The sequence below is a fragment of the Barbatula barbatula genome, assembly GCF_947034865.1.
Source record: "Barbatula barbatula genome assembly, chromosome: 4".
NCBI lineage: Eukaryota > Metazoa > Chordata > Actinopteri > Cypriniformes > Nemacheilidae > Barbatula > Barbatula barbatula.
Window position 1 is genome coordinate 3,075,710 of NC_136768.1, and position 19,693 is coordinate 3,095,402.

The 19,693-nt window shown below is 40.0% G+C and overlaps 2 protein-coding genes across 3 annotated transcripts in view; both read left to right on the forward strand.

Moving 5' to 3' along the window:
* The first annotated feature begins 116 nt into the window (after window positions 1–116).
* Window positions 117–3,703, forward strand: cdc123 (cell division cycle 123 homolog). Its single transcript, XM_079454089.1, has 13 exons — window positions 117–249; window positions 556–627; window positions 721–781; window positions 857–889; window positions 969–1,064; window positions 1,199–1,305; window positions 1,458–1,506; window positions 1,616–1,691; window positions 1,904–2,026; window positions 2,115–2,143; window positions 2,253–2,381; window positions 2,586–2,723; window positions 2,800–3,703. Exons 1-13 carry the CDS (start codon window positions 176–178, stop codon window positions 2,860–2,862), a joined length of 1,050 nt encoding a protein of 349 aa, XP_079310215.1. The 5' UTR covers window positions 117–175; the 3' UTR covers window positions 2,863–3,703.
* Window positions 3,704–4,940: 1,237 nt separating this feature from the next.
* camk1da (calcium/calmodulin-dependent protein kinase 1Da) overlaps window positions 4,941–19,693 on the forward strand; it is a 35,135-nt gene continuing 20,382 nt past the window's right edge. Inside the window, exon 1 of one of the 2 annotated variants that reach the window (XM_079454190.1) lies at window positions 4,941–5,395. In XM_079454190.1, the coding sequence (XP_079310316.1) occupies window positions 5,298–5,395 (98 nt within the window). In that variant the 5' untranslated portion in view covers window positions 4,941–5,297. The remainder of the gene's footprint in view (window positions 5,396–19,693) is intronic. The other variant, XM_079454189.1, reaches the window with a different exon arrangement.

The following is a 19,693-nucleotide window of genomic DNA, read 5'->3' on the forward strand; positions in this document are numbered from 1 at the left end:
CCTCGTATTAATTGAAGCAACTATGTGGGAACGTAAAGCATCTCTTAAAGTAACACATTGTCTTTTTGTTTTAACACAAGCCAGAGTTATAAAACGGAACTGCGGTTTTTGGTATTGTCGTTGACACGGAATGTTTTTGAAGTTGCACAAGAGTTAAGCGTGATTTTCAGACAGCATGAAAAAAGAGCAGATTGTAAACTGTCAGTTCTCGGTTTGGTATCCTTTATTCAAGAAACGCACTATTAAAAGGTAATGCTGCGTATTAATCGATGTTATATAATAATTGTGATACCATGGCACGTTTTCGAAAGAGGCTGAGATAAGAGGAAACTGTTTATATTGAGTGTCACTAAACATGGATAATCGTAGACATCGTAAAGTAGGCTAGTGCAAAAATAGATATGACGATGTTTAATATGCTAGTACTATAAAAATGCTAGAAATTGTACTTTCTTAAACAAACCCTAATTTATTGAATTGAAGGAAACATGCTGTGTTGATTTAGTCACCACACACGTTGTTCACAGTTTTTGATGGTTGTTGTTTTGTTTCCAGCTTGATTCTGCCTATACCTCAAAATGTAATCGACTATTTGTTAGATGATGGGACACTTGTGGTTTCTTGCAGGTGAGATTAGGGCAAACGTTTGGTTTGAATCAAATTAGCAATTTCGTATTCGGGCTATGGATAGACATAATTAATGGCTGTTTATCTTTACAGTGAGAACGACAATCAGCACACACAGACCAACAACTCTGATTCAGATGAGGACGACATTCAGGTATGTGTATGGTTGTGTCCTACATGAAATAAACAAATTTCACCATGTTATAAAAGTTTTTTCCTTGCTTTTCAGTGGACTGATGACGAAACGACAACAACAGTTACAGTGAGTCACATGCTTACAACCAATCATAGCTCAGCAGTCATTTTGTGATATGTCAGAACATTTTGTGAATATTTTGCAGGCCCCAGAATTCCCTGAGTTCAGCATAAAGGTACAGGAGGCTATAAATGTTCTGGGTGGGCGTGTCTTCCCAAAGCTCAATTGGAGTGCCCCTCGAGTAAGAAGACCCCAAAACCCTTCTGAGAAATTATGACTGCAGACATAAGCCATATATATAGTCAAAAGTTTATCTGTCGTTTTTGCTTCTTAGAATTTACACATCATTTATCGTCTTGTCTTTCTTCCACTCAGGATGCCAACTGGATTGCATTGAACAGTTCCCTACAGTGTCAGAGCCTAAGTGACATCTTCCTTCTTTTTAAAAGTTCAGATTTCATCACACATGACCTCACACAGCCGTAAGTGCTGAGGGCATCTGACCTCCTAAATTAATATTTAAACAAATGTATCACTTAAAACTGCTGTAATCTTAGATCCTGTTGTCCTCCATATGACTGCTTTGTAAGTCTCCATATCTTTGGAAGTAATCATTATATCACTCCTTTGGCAGATTCCTCCATTGTAGTGATGATTCTCCAGACCCAACCATTAATTATGAGGTAAAAACACAAACATACCTTATACACTCTTGTGGAAATCATTTTGCTCCATAGAACCTCTAAATATCTGAAGTAACATGTTATTTTAATATGGCACTTTTTTGTCCAGTTGGTGTTGAGAAAATGGAGTGAGCTCATTCCAGGAGGGGAGTTCCGTTGCTTTGTGAAAGAAAACAAACTAATTGGTATAATATCTGCCTGTACACTTACACGTTTTTCCCATATTTGTTTAATTGATAACATTTTGTATACTTAAATGCTTATACCTCTACATAAAACATGCAAAAGGTACATTCAGGCTTATTGACTTGCAACTTTGGCACAGAACTTCTGATATTGCATGAGATAAGCTAAAGGTCTTATCTAGATTCAGTACTGAGATCAGTTTTGTTTTTAGCAATCTGTCAGAGAGACTACACACAACATTACCAGCACATTGCCAAACAGGAGGCAAACGTGTCCAGCTCTATACTAGAGTTCTTCAGGGACCACATTCAATACAAGTTCCCAGATGAGGACTGTAAGTGTTAAAGTGTAGATTTATAAGACAACATATTTACCTTTTTTATTGGTAACATAAGGGCACTAACAACACTTTCTTTTTTCAGTTGTCCTGGATGTTTACAGAGATAGCACCGTAAGATTGTCATGAATGAGTTCGGCTTTAATCCTTAATAAGTCTTTAAAACCATTGCACAAAACTTACAGTAACATATATTTTTATGAAACATATTGTTTGTCTATAGGGACGTGTGTGGTTGATCGACTTTAACCCATTCGGTGAGGTCACAGACACTTTGCTCTTTACGTGGGAGGAACTAACCTCTGGGAAAAACCTCACAGCCAATCAGGCGCAAGAGGAGACAGTGCTGCAGGTATGTGTATACTGTGAATGCTATAGTATGCAGATTTTATCTATGTCTGGATGACCATATGTCAAACTGCAGAATACAAAAGAGTTACATTGTTTATTGTTGCTTAATGCACTCTATATTGCTTTGTTTTAAACTAACCAAAGTATATTATTTTTTAAAGTATATTGTTGTAATACTGACAGCTCTTATACTATATTTTATCAGGACAGACCTGCATTTCGTTACACTACCAGTGAGGTCACTGTGCAGCCGAGCCCATGTCTGTCATACAGAATCCCGCGAGACTTCCAGGACCTGTCCACTGGAGAGGACGCCTATAAACTCATTGATTTTCTTAAACTGGTAGGTGAGATGAGGAAACAGAGCAGTATTTTCAAGAAAAACATTTCGACTGATATTTCTTGCTCTGCAATTACAGAAGAAGGGTCAGCAGGAGGAAGAGGAGGAGTCTGAAGAGGAAGGGGCAGGTCCTCAGTTGTAGATAATCAGTGATGCAGTATACCATTGGTACTTTATTCTGAACCTCTGGGTTATCTTTCAGCACTGTTAACTTACAATCCTGCTCCATCACACCTATCTCTCAATTGGGTAGCATTGACAGGCTAGTTCGTGTTAATATTATATAAAGATGTTGTGCAGGGAGGTGGTGAGTCAGTGCCAACTCTGTGTAATGCTTTGGGAGGCTTATTTATGCTTCTGTACGAGAGAAAACCTTTAAAAGATAAAAGGAAAATTATCCACAGTAGTGCTCAAACCAAGTAAATTAAATGTGCAATGTTACAAACTGTACAAAGAAAATAATAAATAATGTGTAATAATTATAAAACACAATGTTTCGGTGTTGCTGCAAAGTTACAACTAAAATTGATCCTGATCGTGCAAACACACGCTCACCTAAGGCGTAATTCTGGGCATTGAAAAAGAGACTTTCGAAACATGCAATGTTATGGGTCCCCAGGACACGAATAAGGGACTCTCAGCCATAACATCTATACAATGAAACCAAGCAGGTGCAAGTAAACTTCACAACGTCATCCTTCTCATTTCTTTCTATACTTTTTTGTTCATCCACGTGAAGGCGCCAAATACCAATTAACTTCTGTTTATTGGTCCAGGGAAATAATCTGTCACGCTCCAGTATAGGGGGGAATTCTCTGTATTAACAGACCAATAACTAGGATTTTCCCCCAGTATATTCTTAATTTGTTGCTCATTAATAGTTAGTAAGGTCATCGTTAGGTTAAGGTATTGGGTAGAATTAAGGGATGTAGAGTATGGTCATGCAGAATATGTGGTTTATAAGTACGAATAAACCGCCAATAATAGGCATGCAGACAACAACTAGTTAATAGTGAGAATTGCCCCCTTTACTAAAGTGTTACCAAATAATCCGTAATTGCTCGAGCTTTATTTAGGTATAATACAATACAAACATGATGTTATTATGGACCATTTTATTTTTGCTAAACACAACAAAACTTTGTTTAAAAGGAATACTCGCGTTTAAGTTTTTGGTTTACTCGCTAAACAACTCATTTTTTCATGCTTGTCCTTTTGATTTTTAGAAAAAGATTTAAAAAAGATTAGGAGATTGTATTAAGAACAGTCTGTTGTACGATAACATCAGAGGCTTTGCATTTTATTGTCTCCTTTTGTTTAGTTGCATTTTTTGGAATGCTTTCTAGTATCTTAACCTCAGATGCAAGTTGGCTAAAGTGGATACAGACCAAGAGAAACACAGCATCTTCTTAGACAGGAAAAACGCACACAAAGATAAGAGAGGTTGGAGACTGACTGAAAAATCTGAACTGCTTGGACTTGCTGACTAAGAACTGGTGAAGAGAAAGGAAGATAGACGGCAAAAGGGAGGGACAGATTTTCCTGAGCTCAGAAACTGCAGTGGTTTGCAGCTGGAATACTCATGAGCTCGTAGACTACAGTACAGGAGCCGAATTATGCACACACACAAATGTTGTCCTTGCTCTGGTATACATCAACAGGCCGGTGCTTTTGACGGCACTACAGCCGTCTGTACACGGTTTCAGGACTGCATATTTACAAAAATCACTTTCATTGAGAAAGACGGGCATGTCTAAGGTTTGTCATCATCCGCCTGGCACTTGCTAAGAGAATCCACCAGATGTAGCCAAAAAATATTAGTTTTACATTGTTTTAAATCTGTAAATTACACTTTTGCATCAAATGCACACACAGACCATTCCATTACCAACCTCTCTGACATATTTTATAAAACATTTCATCTGACCGATAATAAATTTAACAAAAACAAAATACAAAAGTGTATAATAAAATACAAAAACATGCATTACTCAAAATCACTTTTTAAATCGATGCATGCTTCTTCACAACTTCAACTTCGATGCATTTGGTGCAATGCGAATAATGCACACAGCCTCTCCACTCTGTCACGCATTTACTTTGTGTCCGGTCACGCACACACACACTTTCTTTACTTTCTCACTCACTATCTATTCCAGTTACTCACTCCCCTCCCTCCCTCAGTCTCTCTCTCTCTCTCTCTCTACTAGATCGCTCTCTCACTCTTTCACTCTCTCTCGCGCGCATACACGCACCCTCACTCTCCTCATTGCCATAACAACAGATGCGCCGCATCAATCCACTCGGATCTGTACGGGAACGGAGGGGCGGAATCAACCCGCACCAGTGCCGTTAAAACGCCGCAGAGGTGACGCGTTCGCCCCTCGTTGAACCATTTACGTCGGGGAGACGAGCACGCGGGACATCCTCATTCACCGGGTCTGTGCGGCGACGGCACGAACCGGAGACGAAGAGCGACACACGGAGCAGGAAGCGCAGCGTGGGAAAGCGGGGGAAATCTCCGGGGATCTCCAGCGCTCGCGTCTCCATCTACGGTCGTTCCCGTGTTTTTCCGCCATGGCTCGGGAGAACGGAGAGGCCGGCGGGGATTGCTCGTGGAAGAAGCAGGTCGAGGACGTCAAGGAGATGTTTGACTTCAAGGAGGTGCTCGGGACGTGAGTTACTTTGTTTTGGTTGGTGTGTAGCAATGGCGAATATAATATAGATACAAATAATGGCGATTGTACTGTAAAAGTGCATTATTATGGGATCGTAGGATGTCAGGGGGAAATACCCAACACAGATAAGGTTCCCATTGTGTTGGTAAACAATGAACTGTTGATCGTAAACAACAACAATTAAGTAGGCTATTTCTTTCCTAGAAAGCAGAATGATATATGTGTCATATATGATATTTACTCATGAGAGAACCCTAACCTAAATACATTAGAAACCATCCCATTAATGGTTGTAATGGGAGTAGTATTGGTTTTTTAAAGGAAGCTGTATTTGTCTATGTGGGTCTGTACTGTTTATGTGTTTGGTTTTGTTGTTTGGATGTTATCTGACCGATGGAAACCAATCAATGAATCCTATATGTAAGGCCTACAACACTACATATAGGAATTTGTCCATCTCGGGATGGTGGCGTAATGTCTATTCAATTATAGTCCTGTACACTGCTGAGACATTATTTATAGTGCCCGGCCCTTTCGGTTGGTATATTGGCTCTATACAATCTACGGTATGTAATGCTTAGATTGTAAACTGAAACTTTGTGTTTGTTTATGCATTGAAGGGCATGACGGTTCCCAGCATGTGAAGCTTTTGCAGGTGTTGTGGTCTGTTTGGTGATAAAACGCGTCTCTGCCGCCTCTTGCATCATCATGTTATTCTCTACCTGCCAGTGACTCGCTCTAGTGTCGAGCTGAAGACAAATCTAACAGCATCTGTGTCTTTATTCTGTATAGCAGGAGGTACACAAATGCACTAGTGATATTGTGCATTCTTGCAGGGCCTGCACAGTGTTTTGACTGCAGTAATTTAATCTCCGTGCGCTAACCGGGGGAGAGTCGGATTAACCAGGTTGGATTAGAGACAAATAAATAGATTGCTTCCAAATGCTTTTATGCACAATCAAGGTAACACATTGACTACATTTTTGTCGACGTTGCAAATATTGTTTGTTAAAGGGATAGTTCACAAAAAAAAGGAAAGTTCTGTCATCATGACCCCTGCGAACATGTACGACTTTCTTCTTTCTTGAGGGCACAAAAGAATATTTGTTTGAATAGATATTTTAAATAATTATGTATTTGTATATGTATGTATATATATATATATATATATATTTAATTAACTACAATAACATGTCTCACGAGCTGTATTACATGTAGCCTAATGTAAAGGATGACTGTGATCATACATTGATTTCGCTGAACAGCAGCCATTGATTTCAAGTGCGAGTTTGTGTGTTTTGTAATGAAAGAGCTCCGTGTCTGCAATTACATATGGAAATCTTTCGCATCTATGAAACGTATGATTAGGTGGATCTGAGCTTGCCGAGAAGACACAGCCGTCATAGCAACCTCAGAGACAGGAGCCATGGCAACTCCGGGCTGGCCCGTTCAAGCACATCATTAAGAGGGTCTCACGATCTTCATATTCCGCCTTATAAAAACCGCTGCTGTCGATGTTACGTCCTCTCTGCCCACGCTCAGTTACACACAGATTTCATTTTTCCACCCACAGACACCCGGCTGGTCATTATGAACCGGTACACAGCACACCCGATCCTTACAGTACATTGTTTTCCCTATAATGTCTTTTGAAACATCGATTATTGATTCTTCCTCAAATGGCAAACTACTGCATACATAATCCTGAGCTTCTCCAGAAGAAAGACAGCTGTGTTGGCATCTCTTGGAGCGCAGACTGTTTTATTGGCCATATTCTGGACGGATGTGTCATGTTCAACAGTTGGACGCTGCCGGGGCAGTTTTTCTCAAACCGTTTCCAGAAATGAAATATTTTGGGAGACCTCTGCTCTTTTCCAGTCATCTGGCACTTTAGGTCACATGAATCATTCAGTTCGGGCTTGTTTGTGCCATAGGACTACGTCCCCCTACCTCAACACTTTCTTTCTCTAGCTGTTACTCTCCCTATTTGTGTATCACTCCCCGAGCTGTTATGCCTGACCCTTAACCTTTTCGTTCTTGGACTAGATATGTCTATTTTGGTTGCAAAAACAACAGCAGCGTGCACGTTTGTCATCCTCTGAAAAAACAAAAGCAGGAACTGTAACTGCGTGGCAACAAAGTCTGTAAGCTTGCAAGCTTTTAAGCAAATTTTCTGCATTTATGTTATGATAAGTCGAAAGATGCAAAATATTCTCAATAACTATGATTATTTAATTTGCTAAATGTGAGTGATACTTGTCTGTGCAACTTGCATAGGTTGCTAATGTGTACAGAGTTGTTTTTGGTGGTTTGCTTGTCACAAAGCCCACATCTATATTTCTATGATCACTTTTATTTTCAATGTAAGTCTTTTTGATTTTTCAAAATTGTGTATTATCTCCGAGTAACAACTAGACACGTGATTTAAAATGTAAAATAAATATGAATGACTGCGTCATCTATTCATAAATGTCCTTCACTCTGTCTAGTAGACATAAGGGACACCAGAATTCAGTGTTGTGTTTCATCTCTGTGTGTGTACACCTCCAGAGTTGTGCTAGCGATTAAATTATTCAGTACGCGAAAGCATCCACAGGCCAAAAAAGGTCACATGATCACTCAACAGTTGCACGTGTGCCAGGTACAGCATGCGACTGTTAAGACCTCTCAGAGCTCTGATGTAAAACACTTGCACGGTGCGCCTGGGCAGGTGACTCCAGAGGAGAAAAAGAAAAGGAAGACATGCAATAAAAAAACATTGAGGCCATGAAGCCCTTAATTGCCTGCTCCACTTTTAGGCCTCTGCTCTTGGCTTTGTCCTCTATATAAGAATGTCTCGCTCTCTTTTTTCTCTCTCGGCCCATCGTGTCTCATTGTTTCTCTCTCTCATTGTTCTTTATTGGCTTGCAGGGCAAGCACGAGTGATTCGATTTTAAGTCTTATTCCGTTTCAGATGTGATTCAGAAAGATGTATTTATATATTGCATTGTGAATATCGCAATTTTAAGTCATTTAAATGCCCGTTTTATTTGATATTTAAGTTTCCTGTTTTAAATCGCATTGTTCGATTAGTTTAAAGGGATACGGATAATTTATCGTTTACTCGCCCTCATATCATTAGCATGTATGACTTCTGCAGGTCTCAAAAGAAGATATTGGTAACCAAGCAATATTAACTTCCATTGTATTGACGTACCCAATGTCTTTTATGTTTTACAGAAAAAAAAGAGGCATACAGAGGTTTGGAACAACATGAGGAATGATGACAGAATCCATTTAATGTACAACATAAGACCGAGAAGCTAATAACTTTGAGCATTTTTTATTAGGTTTGAATTTGGTTTCTAGTAAGTTAGATTTCCTGCAGACAGTGGAAGGTTTGTTCTTGTGAATGTGTGTTTTCTCAACGGTTGTTAAGTAATGTGGTGACGCGCATAAGTCCCTGAGTCAGCTGTCCGAAGTGTGATCTTTAGCCACATCTCTTCTGGAATGCAGCTAATACTACAGACTGCTTAAAGATACATTTTTGAAGCTATAATACAATACAAAAATACCCGAAATCGTGCAGTTATTGTTTTTTTTAACCGAGGCCTGCAGAAGTTGACAATTTAGCAAGAATTCCTTTTTAAACTTGCTGTGCTCATGAGCAGGCCGCTTTCCTTGTTTCACAATCTGTTGCAGAGAACAAAACATCCACAGTTTGCATTTTTTCCTTTGCTGCAAACATCTTGTGACTGCTATATTAGATACCCCCATGTGTGCAGCTCCCAAAACCATCTGCTTTGTGCTGTCAATGTCTGAGGCACCAGAATTTGTCAGGTATTAACACGGTGACTCCCACAAAAGAATTACATGATAGGATCTCGTAAGATCTTCGAAGAACTTGTCTCATCCAATATGTTTCGACACGACCCTTTGCTGGAAGTCGCACGGCGATGTTTGGCTTCTAGGTCACGTGCAGAATTAATGGAAGTAAATGAGCTTCACGGTAACCCGTCTGTAGATTATCCTCTCTTCCGTATCCTCCAGCTCCGCTGTCTCTGGCTCGCTCTGGGTGTCTTCTGTTCATCGGAGTGCACTGTCTGCTTTCTGCCACTGAATTGAGCCAAGGGGACGACCGGCTGTACTCGTGTCACCAATGTTTATCAGCAAAGCTTGTTCATTTAACACAAGCGGGCTGAATCGGAATGAGATTATGCCCAAATCCCATCTGCTGCTGATAACATGGGCTCGCAACACACACCGCCCACAAACCATCCGTTTTTTTTATCCGATGTACTTTTGATGCTTTGATACGCTCCGTCGTTTAAGCAGGTTCATGAAAATGTAAAAAAAAGATTTGAGTGCCATGCAATTCCAATTTTCACAGTTGGGGTTTAAAATAACCTACAATTACATCAACCCAAGGTTGATCCAACGACCCTTGGTTTTTCCTGAATGCTTCCACATAACCTCACAGCGGTCTTGACATGCTTTCCTGTTGGCATTTTTACAAATAGTCTCGGTGACACACCTTTCAAGTCCATTAAGCAGGAAACAGTTTCCCTGGCGATGTTTTTATTGACATTTTTAAGCCCCTTAGATCACTTATTATGGCCTGTTTTTTCAATAGCGGCTGTAATATACCTGTGAGTGGCATCCTTAAGTCCTTTATATAAGCAGATGCTACATAGCTCATGCCAAGATCTGGCATATTTTATTGGGTAGAAATATTTAGAGACGAAGACTTAAAACGTTCTTGTGGATCAGGCATGATTTAAAAAAAGTAGAGATCCACTGATCTACAGGGACATGTGAGTATTTAGGATGTTTAAATGTAAATTTGGGTGTCATATTTTAGTGTATTTTAGTGTAATTGAGATTTGTGTGTTTTTCACATGACTGTCCCTAAATTGTGTGCAGATTGCTTTCATTCTTCCACCGTGAGGCCTCTCGTCCCGCTTAGGTCTCTCTCGCTTTCAGTGAATGTAATGCCCCAAAATAGCGAGAGAGAGCGTTATTACAAGATTTGTCCCTGCATTAGCTTTTAGACCTCATTACAGTGATTATCTACAATCTTCCACTTGTCACGCATGTCGTGTTCTATCGTAAACAGAGAGCTCGGACACAAACGCTGCCCTTTACTTCAGGAGCGATCTCGGGTTATAAATAGTGACCGGCTTTTCCGCCCAGTCAGTCTTCCCCCTAGCTTAGAGACTGGGCTTTTCTCATTCAAAGCAGGACCTGCGGACCGATAGTCCAGCAATTTAAGTCTGTTATGTTAGGCGCATTAATCCGTATCAACGTCAGTATTAACTTCTTTCACGATCATCAGGTTGTTTGCTTGATTACCGTCTTTGTCACTGTAAGCCGGGACTGGCCTACACAGCGACCGTTTGGAAACGCTGTGGGGGAACAGACTGTGTGCTGGGATAGTGATGAAGCTTAGTGTGAAGTATATTGGAAAGGGCAGTGGAAGTGCACAGGGCTAAATAAAAACGAGGTTTTGGAACAGCCTGTTCATTATCTGCTTGGCCTTTGCTTAAGCTCTCCGCTGATTGTGAATGCAAAAGATTGAAATAGAAGGGGATTAGAGGAGTTTCAGCCTTAGATGGCACGCTCATAAAATGCCCACAGTCCAGTGCTTGGTCTTATGATGCATATGACATACAAAATTGGCACCCCGTAATTACATACAAAATGGTTAACTCCAATCAGATGGATAGACTTCAGTTAGAAAGTCAGGATTATAATAGTCCAGAATTACAGATCCGGAACTGTTGTGTTGTGAAAACGTATCGCTGGATTTGAAAACGTTTATTTGATGTTCAGTCTTTGGCTTTCTGTAAGTACACTGTAAACAGTTATGTGATCAAGTCATGAGAAAATACAGTCCTGGAAAACATTTACAGACCATTCCAAATGTTCATTTAATCATCATTTCTAGATGTGTTGTGGTCATTCCAGTCCAGTATCTGTTGAATTTCAACAAAATCAAACCTCAGGAGTGACAAAGTCATCCTCAGCATGTGAAAGACTTGACAGCTTGACAAGACACATGATCACAACTGTGATAATCGAGGTTATCACATAAAAAAGTAAAATAAAACACTGTTATATTGCGTAAAAGTAAATATGAACAGTTTTCTTTGCAGTATTTCAGGTCTGAAAAAATACAGAGCATCTTTTCTTGTTATTCATTTTCTGAAAACAAATGATTTTTAATTTAAGGCAACGAAAATGTTTCATAAGCTCTTAACTTTCCACGTCTTGGAATGAGACACCGATTGTTACAGAAAAGAAAAAAAGACAAAGTAAAACCGCTGTGGAAAGTGAGTATCGAGTCATTTTAGATACAGAAAACTGGAAGTGAGGTTTAAAGACCCAAGTTGTCTTTAAATCCCTGACATCCCTCTCCCTTTTTCAATGTCACATCTAATCCTGGTTCTGCCTGCTCTTTGATCAGACTCCAGCCCAGCGGTGGCTCTCTCCAAAGCAAGAATCCCGCTGTGAGCTCAGCCTGAACCACATGGAAACTCGGAGAACAGGGCTGAACATGTGATGAGCCCCCGCTACATCACAGCAACATTAGAGATTACACCGTCAGCTCATCCACAAAGCACATCATGAAGCCTTTTAAACCCTCTCCAATTAAACATTTCATTACACGAGACCAAATAACGTGTGGAGATTTAAACAAATGTATGTGACTACTACGCAGCCTGTAGAAGTTCAATAGATGTGGATTTAGAAAACACAGCAGCGCCAATGGTCAAATAAGAATAAATACAAATAATAAATGGATTCTTTTACTTGGTCTTTGTATATGCTAAATAGATTATCGGATTGTTAGCTGTGCAACATAATAACATTCAACCCTGACATCAATTGGGTATCGGGTCTTCTGTGTTCTCCAATGTGATTAATACACCCAACCTACAACTACAATCGATAGCAGCATCATTTACAACCACTCAAAACTTGTTTGATTTATGCGAACAGTGTTCCTCGCACAGAATGCCAAGTGGCCGCTGCGTGGGTTTGAGTGTCAGCGATGGGTTTTGTGACAGGTGCCGAGGTCGTTGGTTAGTTTTCATTTTCAGTCCGCTCGTCGCCCATACCCTCCTACGATGCATTGCAGCATCCTTACCTAGAGTTCAGCAATGTTTCGGCAACATTTCGCAAACGCTTTCCCATGCCAGCACAAGGAGCGGTCAGTCGAAGTGCAAACGAACGGATGAGAGAGATAGAGAGAGAGAGATCCACTGCGGTGAAGTGATAACAGCACGGGCCCCAGGGGACAGTGACCTCAGATATCGGAAAGCTCAGTCATTACCCAGTGTTAAATGCCAGTTATTTGTTTGTACCGAACTGCTGTACATACAGAACTCAACGGCTCCTGGAATACACGACACTGTTGTAAATCTTATTTGTATTCAGCATATTTGTATCGTTTCCCTTTAAAGTAAAAACGACATGCAATAAGATAAGGCTTGTTTTCAGTCTATGTTGAATTGAATGGCATTTCTTATTTTTCCATGTTCTAGTTTTTCATTTAAAAACAACCTGAAACTCTACATTTTGGATTTAGCAATTTATTCAAATAAAGTCTCTCTTAAGATTTTACCTTTCTGTGAATCTTCTTGCATTCTCAGTATTTTAGGTTATTCTAAAAGGAAATTACGGCATAATTTCTAACTGGAGGGCTCCGTTCATAGAAGCAATGGATGAATAATTAATAGTCTAATAATCATAAGCGACAGTTAATAATTAATGACAGTTATAAAGTCCTTTAGTTACAGAGTATAAAATCTGCTCTTTGAAACTATTCCAGCTAATAACATCAAATGCGAACGTATACAACTTTATATTTAAATGCTTTAGTTTGTTTTGCTTCTGATGACAGGCAGCCCACAGTTAGCTTTTGTTTGCCTCCTTTAAAGGTTTCCATTTCATTAAGCTTGTCTTTCCACATCACCTCTTTCTCCTTCTCTCTGTCTCTCTCTCTCTCGCTCTGGCCATGTTTTATGAGAGACCTACTTTGGGAAAGTTCCATTACAGGTTGTCCCCTCAGAAGGGATCTAAATAAAGTCACTTTTAATGTAAGTGTCTCGTATGTGCGTGGCCCATTTGTGGGGAGGCAGCCGGAGTGAATTGCTGTCCTTATCGTTGCCCTCGGACAGTGGCGAGGTCAAAGCTGAAGTGCACTCTCGCAACCATCTCAAAGTTAAAGAGTGTCATTTCGATGATAAAACGCTTCCTCTTAGCGCAGCTTAATGTGCAGAAGCTGTAAGTAAGCCATTTGCAGACAGACGTACCCTTAGAGTGTGCCTAGTGATTTTGATGACTAAGGCATGTTTCTAAGTCAACATGTTTTGTTGGTCCTGGAAACGCACTCCTGTCGAGAAACCCGAAGTGTTGCAACTGCTTTTCCGTGTTGACTTAAATGGTGATTATGGCGTCGGCGTGTGCGGCAACGGCAGGAGTAAATGAACAGTAGATGAGAATGCGTGTTGGCATTGCAGCTGCCCGGCTCACACCCACAACAACAGTCTTCAAGGTTGATTTATCCCCATGGTATCCCAGCATCCTCTCTGTGTGATTTCTCTGGGGTACCTTAAACTCATCTGTCTCTCTCTTTCTCGCTCTCCTATAAAGGGTGTACGTGAGCTCGGACAGGCAATTCAAAAAATGTTCTCGTTCATCAGATAAAGCGATCTCTTTGCGATGCTACGAAATGTAAGGCATAAAAGAGGATATGTGAGAATGCATGACATCGCCCTAACTCTCATATAGGCCTACATATGAGCTATGTTCCAAAACCTAGTGAGCTGTCTATCTAGACATTTTTTTGCATTATAGGCTTTTGTGACCTTACATAAGTCAACTCCCCTATTTTATAAAATTGCATTTCTTATGTCTTGCAGAAGAAGGATGCTGTCTTGAAAGGCAGCTGTCTGTGTAGGGAGCCAGATGGCTCACTAAGCTTTGCAATGCATCCCGTAATGTTTGCATGAGGTCTATAAGTGAAACTGATTTAGTAATAAATAATCATCTGCAAAACAACTGCTGCCCTTTATAGCGCAGTCTACAGGCTGCAACCCACCGCTGGGAGATATGTGGGGTCTTTTCCTGTTTGTGGCTTTAACTGTACCAGTTTAGACTTTCCCGTAACAGTTTCGGTGATTCATGTATTTGTATAATGTTCTGTGGTTGTTGTACATGAGTGTTTGCCATGTCGGTTTCATTTAAAGCTCTTTAAGACATTCTCTTCATCTTTTAATGCACAAATTCATGTTTCAGAGGCATTTTGTAAATAAATGGACCGGTAGAATCGTCTTCTGACCGCTGTGTGCGTTTTTCCTTCTTTCCCCAAATGTCGTACGCAGTTAACAGGTGGGAATCATCATATGAGCAGAAACAACAGAACAGAAGATAATTGTGTCTTCAGTTTTATGTAGCCTACTTAAGCGATCGTCTGCTCCCTCGACGCATACAAAAGCAAATTTTCTTGCTAAAAGAATAGAAAAGATTGTGATAGCTGGTTTGCTGTCTTGTACTTGAAACGGTACTCTCAGATCTAACTGTGATTCGATCACAAATCTTAATAGAGGGAACATCATCCGTGTTCACCCGTAATACACTTGCATGCGCTCGTGCTGTTTGCAGGTGCAGCCGAACGCAAAACATGCAGAGTTCCTGTGGGTTTTACCAGTGCACGCCCTTACTCCTTTCACTCGCATCCACACACAGTACATGATAGACACACAAATAAATGCACACACACACCCCGCTGAATAAATGTCGCTCAATGGAAACTGCAGCTATACTTTGAAGCGAGTTTTTGTTGACAGATGTTTGATAATTGGAGCTTTTTAAATGAGAGCGTGAGTGGCCAGCTGTGTTGTTTTGAGAGAAGTTTGTGTGTTCTGGAGGCGCGGGCCGCGGGGTGCCGATTTTGCGCAGAACAGTCTAGTTTTAGTTGATCGAAGGTGGTGACCTGTTGATGGCCTTGCACATGGGTTACATTCTGTCATCTTTCATATTACTGCACAAATAACATGACACTCAAATATTTCGTTGTCCTTTTTTTGGGGGGGTGTCTTGGTTTACTTGGTTATTCTGAAGAAATTGTAAGTGGCCACCTGCTTGATGCTTGAAAATACACTCTTTGTAAAGTACATAATTCCATACTGTCGTACTACATGGGGTGAGAGTCGCTTAAAATAAGAACCTGCATGGCGTTAATTTTAGAGAGAACAGGCGAGTAGAAAAGCGTCAAGTGGGATTTTGCAGTAGCGAATTGAAGGGCGCGCACAGCCAGAGCGAGAAGATAATAAGACGTGTAATTACCCATGGTCCTTTGGGCCTGCCCTGGATAATATCTCAGAGAGAGAGAGAGAGAGAGAGAGACAGAGAGAGACAGAGAGAGAAATATCAGAGAAAGCGTTCTTTTAACGTTGCTGTGACATATGATCCGATCTCAGAACGCTGTATCTCTGTCCCCATGCGTTTGTTAGATCTTTCTAACATCCATCTCTTCGGGACACACTTGTCAATGGGCTGATCACATCATCTCTGTATTGTAACCATAGTAACGAGAAAAAGATGCTCCGGATCCGCTGTGGTAAAGGGAATATGACACTGTGACTTTTATCAGCAATTACCAGCAATCCTCTCTTGACTGGAAAAAATTACACATTTTATATTCATGGATTATATTTCAGCTCATGTGTGAACAAAACTTTCATTTAGCTGTGTGTGTGTTGCTCTGTGACTCAGGGCTTTTTACTGAAATTACAGCAACCCACCGGTCGTCATATGAGTCACAACCTGAGGAAGACGTCAACATAAACACACACATCTCTGATCGCACCTTGTCAATCGCACCCACGCACTTCCTTGCCAACGTCCTTAAATACGTGCTGGGATGAATCACACACTATTATTCGGTTGTTAAGGGTTGACGTAAGGAATACCTTTTTCGGGTCCAAGCATCTATTCATTTCAAGCGGGGCTACAGCTCAAACAGGTGTTTATGAGCACATTTTACTCATATTGCATATTTAAGGGCTTAATACATGTATTAACTCAATGTATTAGCCTTGAGTGTATATTAGCATCTTTTGTTGTTTGCCTATACCATACATTTGGCTATATGACCTTCCATATACCGTATGGTGGTGCGTCACGTCAGGCTTAACAAGTGGAGAGCACACAAATTTAGTTGGAGTGTGATGGCTATTCATTATTCGAAAATGTAAAGTTGATTTGCTAATCGATATAAAACACACATACACACAAAGACAGCTTTTTAAAACACAACAGGCTTGCTCAAGCAACATTGTTAAGAAATTCTGGGAAAATCACAGAATGCATTGTAACAAGCTCTGTCAAAAGTTCAAACAGAGTTACAGCCTCGGCTTGGTTTGCATTCACTGTAATGAAATCAATGAATTATATTCTGAATTTTTTTAGAAGCATATCATTTTTCATACACCATGTAGCTCTAAAGCTAACAGATGGACGTCAAATCCATCGCCTTTACTAACGGAAGGACGATACATTATTTTGGACAGTCAGATCAATAAAGAATCTCACTGCTTCGGCAGCAAGGTTTCCTAGCAACAAGCATGCCGGGCACTTTGATCTGAAGCATTTCAGGTGTTTTCAAATATAAAAAAATAACGCTTGGTACCAAAACAACAACAAGTAAAGCCATCTACAGATTTAAACAGTACATGTTGTGGCATTGCTGAATAAGGGTCGAGGCTTGAATGATTGTACACGCACGTGGTTGACAGCCTTGACAGAGCATCCATTTTCTCAGCAGAGATTATCGATCGCTCCAGTCAAAGAAAACCAATCGCAACGGTTAATTGTCAGAAGTTAATAAATGATGGTGTTCTGTTCCATGGAGTGGAGATTTATGTTTCCTGTGTATTGGTTTGGGGGTGGGTCGGTTAATAAATTGAGTTAGAAAGCGCTCCATCTTAAGAGCATCTTTACCCTCAATAAAAATCTAAGACAATGCGGGTTACTGTATGTTTTACGAAATTAAATCAGTTGGGTTTTATTTGTTTGTTTGGCATGTAGCACAGAAAGACACATCGTATCCAACCCAGACTGTAATCCTTGTGCAAGTGCTGCCGTGGCAACAGGGCTATTAAAATGAGAACGGGAGAACAAGCATATGTGTTTTGGGTTTGGTGTAACCGTTCGGTTTTTCTTATGTGTGCTTGATCCATGTGATCTCTGGCTTTATGTCTTCACAGTTTGAGTTAGCATAACGGTCAGTGCATGAAAGTTATAAATAAATTGCATTTTAACATATATTTGTAATCTAGGAGAAAAAGTCATATTTAGTCAGTTTATATTTGTTTGTGCTTTGTTAATCTGAAAGGGGGTCAAAAATTATTACAACAAGTGAGTTGAAGCTAATGCGAGATTAGGCAAATTGACTTAATCTAGCATGGACAATATTTTTATTTTTAAAGGGACAGTTCCTCCAAAATTGAAAATTCTGTCATCGTTTACTCACCCTCAAGTTGTTTCAAATCTTTTTACTTTTTCAGTTCTGTTAAACACGAAGGAAGACGGCTTGGAAGAAACCAAGCCGTTCTGTGGCACCAATGACTACAATAGTAGGAAACTAAACAACTTTGGTAGTCAATGGTGCCTCAGAACTCTTCGAACAAACATTCTTCCAAATATCTGCTTTTATGTTCAGTGCCACAATAACATTTATACTGAGTTTTTAACAATTTGAAGCAGAGTTTGGAGTGATGGCAGAATTTTCATTTTTGGGTGAACCATCCCTTTAACGTAAAGTTAAGCAACATCTCTTTTAGTGCAGGAGTGTGAGAGAGAGACTTTGAAACATTTTCAAGCCAACCCAAAGTTTTAGGTTAAAACACACACATACTTTTAGAGAGAGACACATTCGAGTGTTTTCGGGGGGATATGCAGTTGTGGCTGTATTAAAATGCCCCAAAGCATTATTCACAAACACACTCAATGCGAAGTAGCCTGTGCACCTGTGTTTATCTTGGAGAAAGTTGAATGGAATGGTGGACGAGTCTAGGGAAGGAATTTTAAGACTGTTTTTGGTTGCACAGTTAATTGCACTGGGCTTTTCGGTCATTTTATTTTAACTTTGTTTCAAATGCGGTCCAGGGAATGAATTTACACTGGAGTAAATTGGCGAAAACGGTTTTGAATAGTTAAAGGTGAAATTAATCAGAATAAGCCATGTTTTCTCAAATGGAAATGTGCACTTGCAGATGAATGTGGATGCTATTCATCTACCAGACTACAGTTTCTAGTTGCTGGTTGATTGCATCATCAGTCTGTCCATTCACCCTTCTTTTGATTGTGGCACCACAGCGGATTTGGTCTGAAGGGTGTAAGACGGAGGAAATCACCCCACCGTACTTATTTCATTTAAACATCATCATCAATAACGGAAAGAGGCATTTGACCGATTATGACACTTAAAATGCAACATTCTGGCGTGTTTTATATAGTTAAGAACCTTTACTTTACTTGGTAGAAGTCGAAGTTGGTTAATATAGTGTCGTCTTTTGTCAAATTCCTTAAATAAATGCGTCCTACCTTTTTTTCACATCCTAAAAGGGGGTTTCCTCGGGTCTGACACTTGCATGCATACATAATCGACGTAGTTTACCCACAATTCTGTGCATTTTTGTGAGAACATTGTATAAGATAATTCTACTTGATAAAAGTCTGATAACTGGACAACACTTACTGAATGAAAGCTTAATGTTCCATGTTACGGTTTAAAATGTTTATTAAAGTGTTTAAACAGATTTTTTGAAGTAAGCCGGCAGTACACTACTACTTTTTTTCTTTCATACAATTTCAATAAAAGGCACTACAGATGCTTTGCTTTTTTCAAATCTCCAAACGTAACGTTTTAACATTATTTATTTAATATTTTTTTAGATGCATTGTGTCATTAACATTCATTGAAGCCTCTGTAATGCGTCCCCAATCCTTTAAACCAGCTCTCTCTCTCTCGCTCGCTCTCTCTCTCTCTCTAGTTTAGGCATTAATAAGTGGATGTTATGTGTATAATTTGTCAACTATTCCCTAAAGGAGAACACGGCAGCATAAAACCCTTTCAGCGAGATTTGTGTGTGGGGGGTTATGAGTCATTGTCTGACATTCACTGCAGCTCTGCTCAGCCCGTATGAAGCACGCTTGTCGATATGTATTGATATGTAGTTTCCTCAGCAGCGGTCCAGCTCGCATACCCGCACACAGCATCGGAAAAAAGACAAATCACAGAGGCAC

What these genes read in the sequence shown, in the direction of transcription:
- cdc123 (XM_079454089.1), top strand. Translation starts at nt 176, where the DNA reads ATGAAAAAAGAGCAGATTGTAAACTGTCAGTTCTCGGTTTGGTATCCT. An exon ending in AAGAAACGCACTATTAAAAG is followed by an intron (nt 250 to 555) that starts GTAATGCTGCGT and finishes TTTTGTTTCCAG; the next exon opens with CTTGATTCTGCCTATACCTC. An exon ending in AAGAGGAGACAGTGCTGCAG is followed by an intron (nt 2,382 to 2,585) that starts GTATGTGTATAC and finishes ATATTTTATCAG; the next exon opens with GACAGACCTGCATTTCGTTA.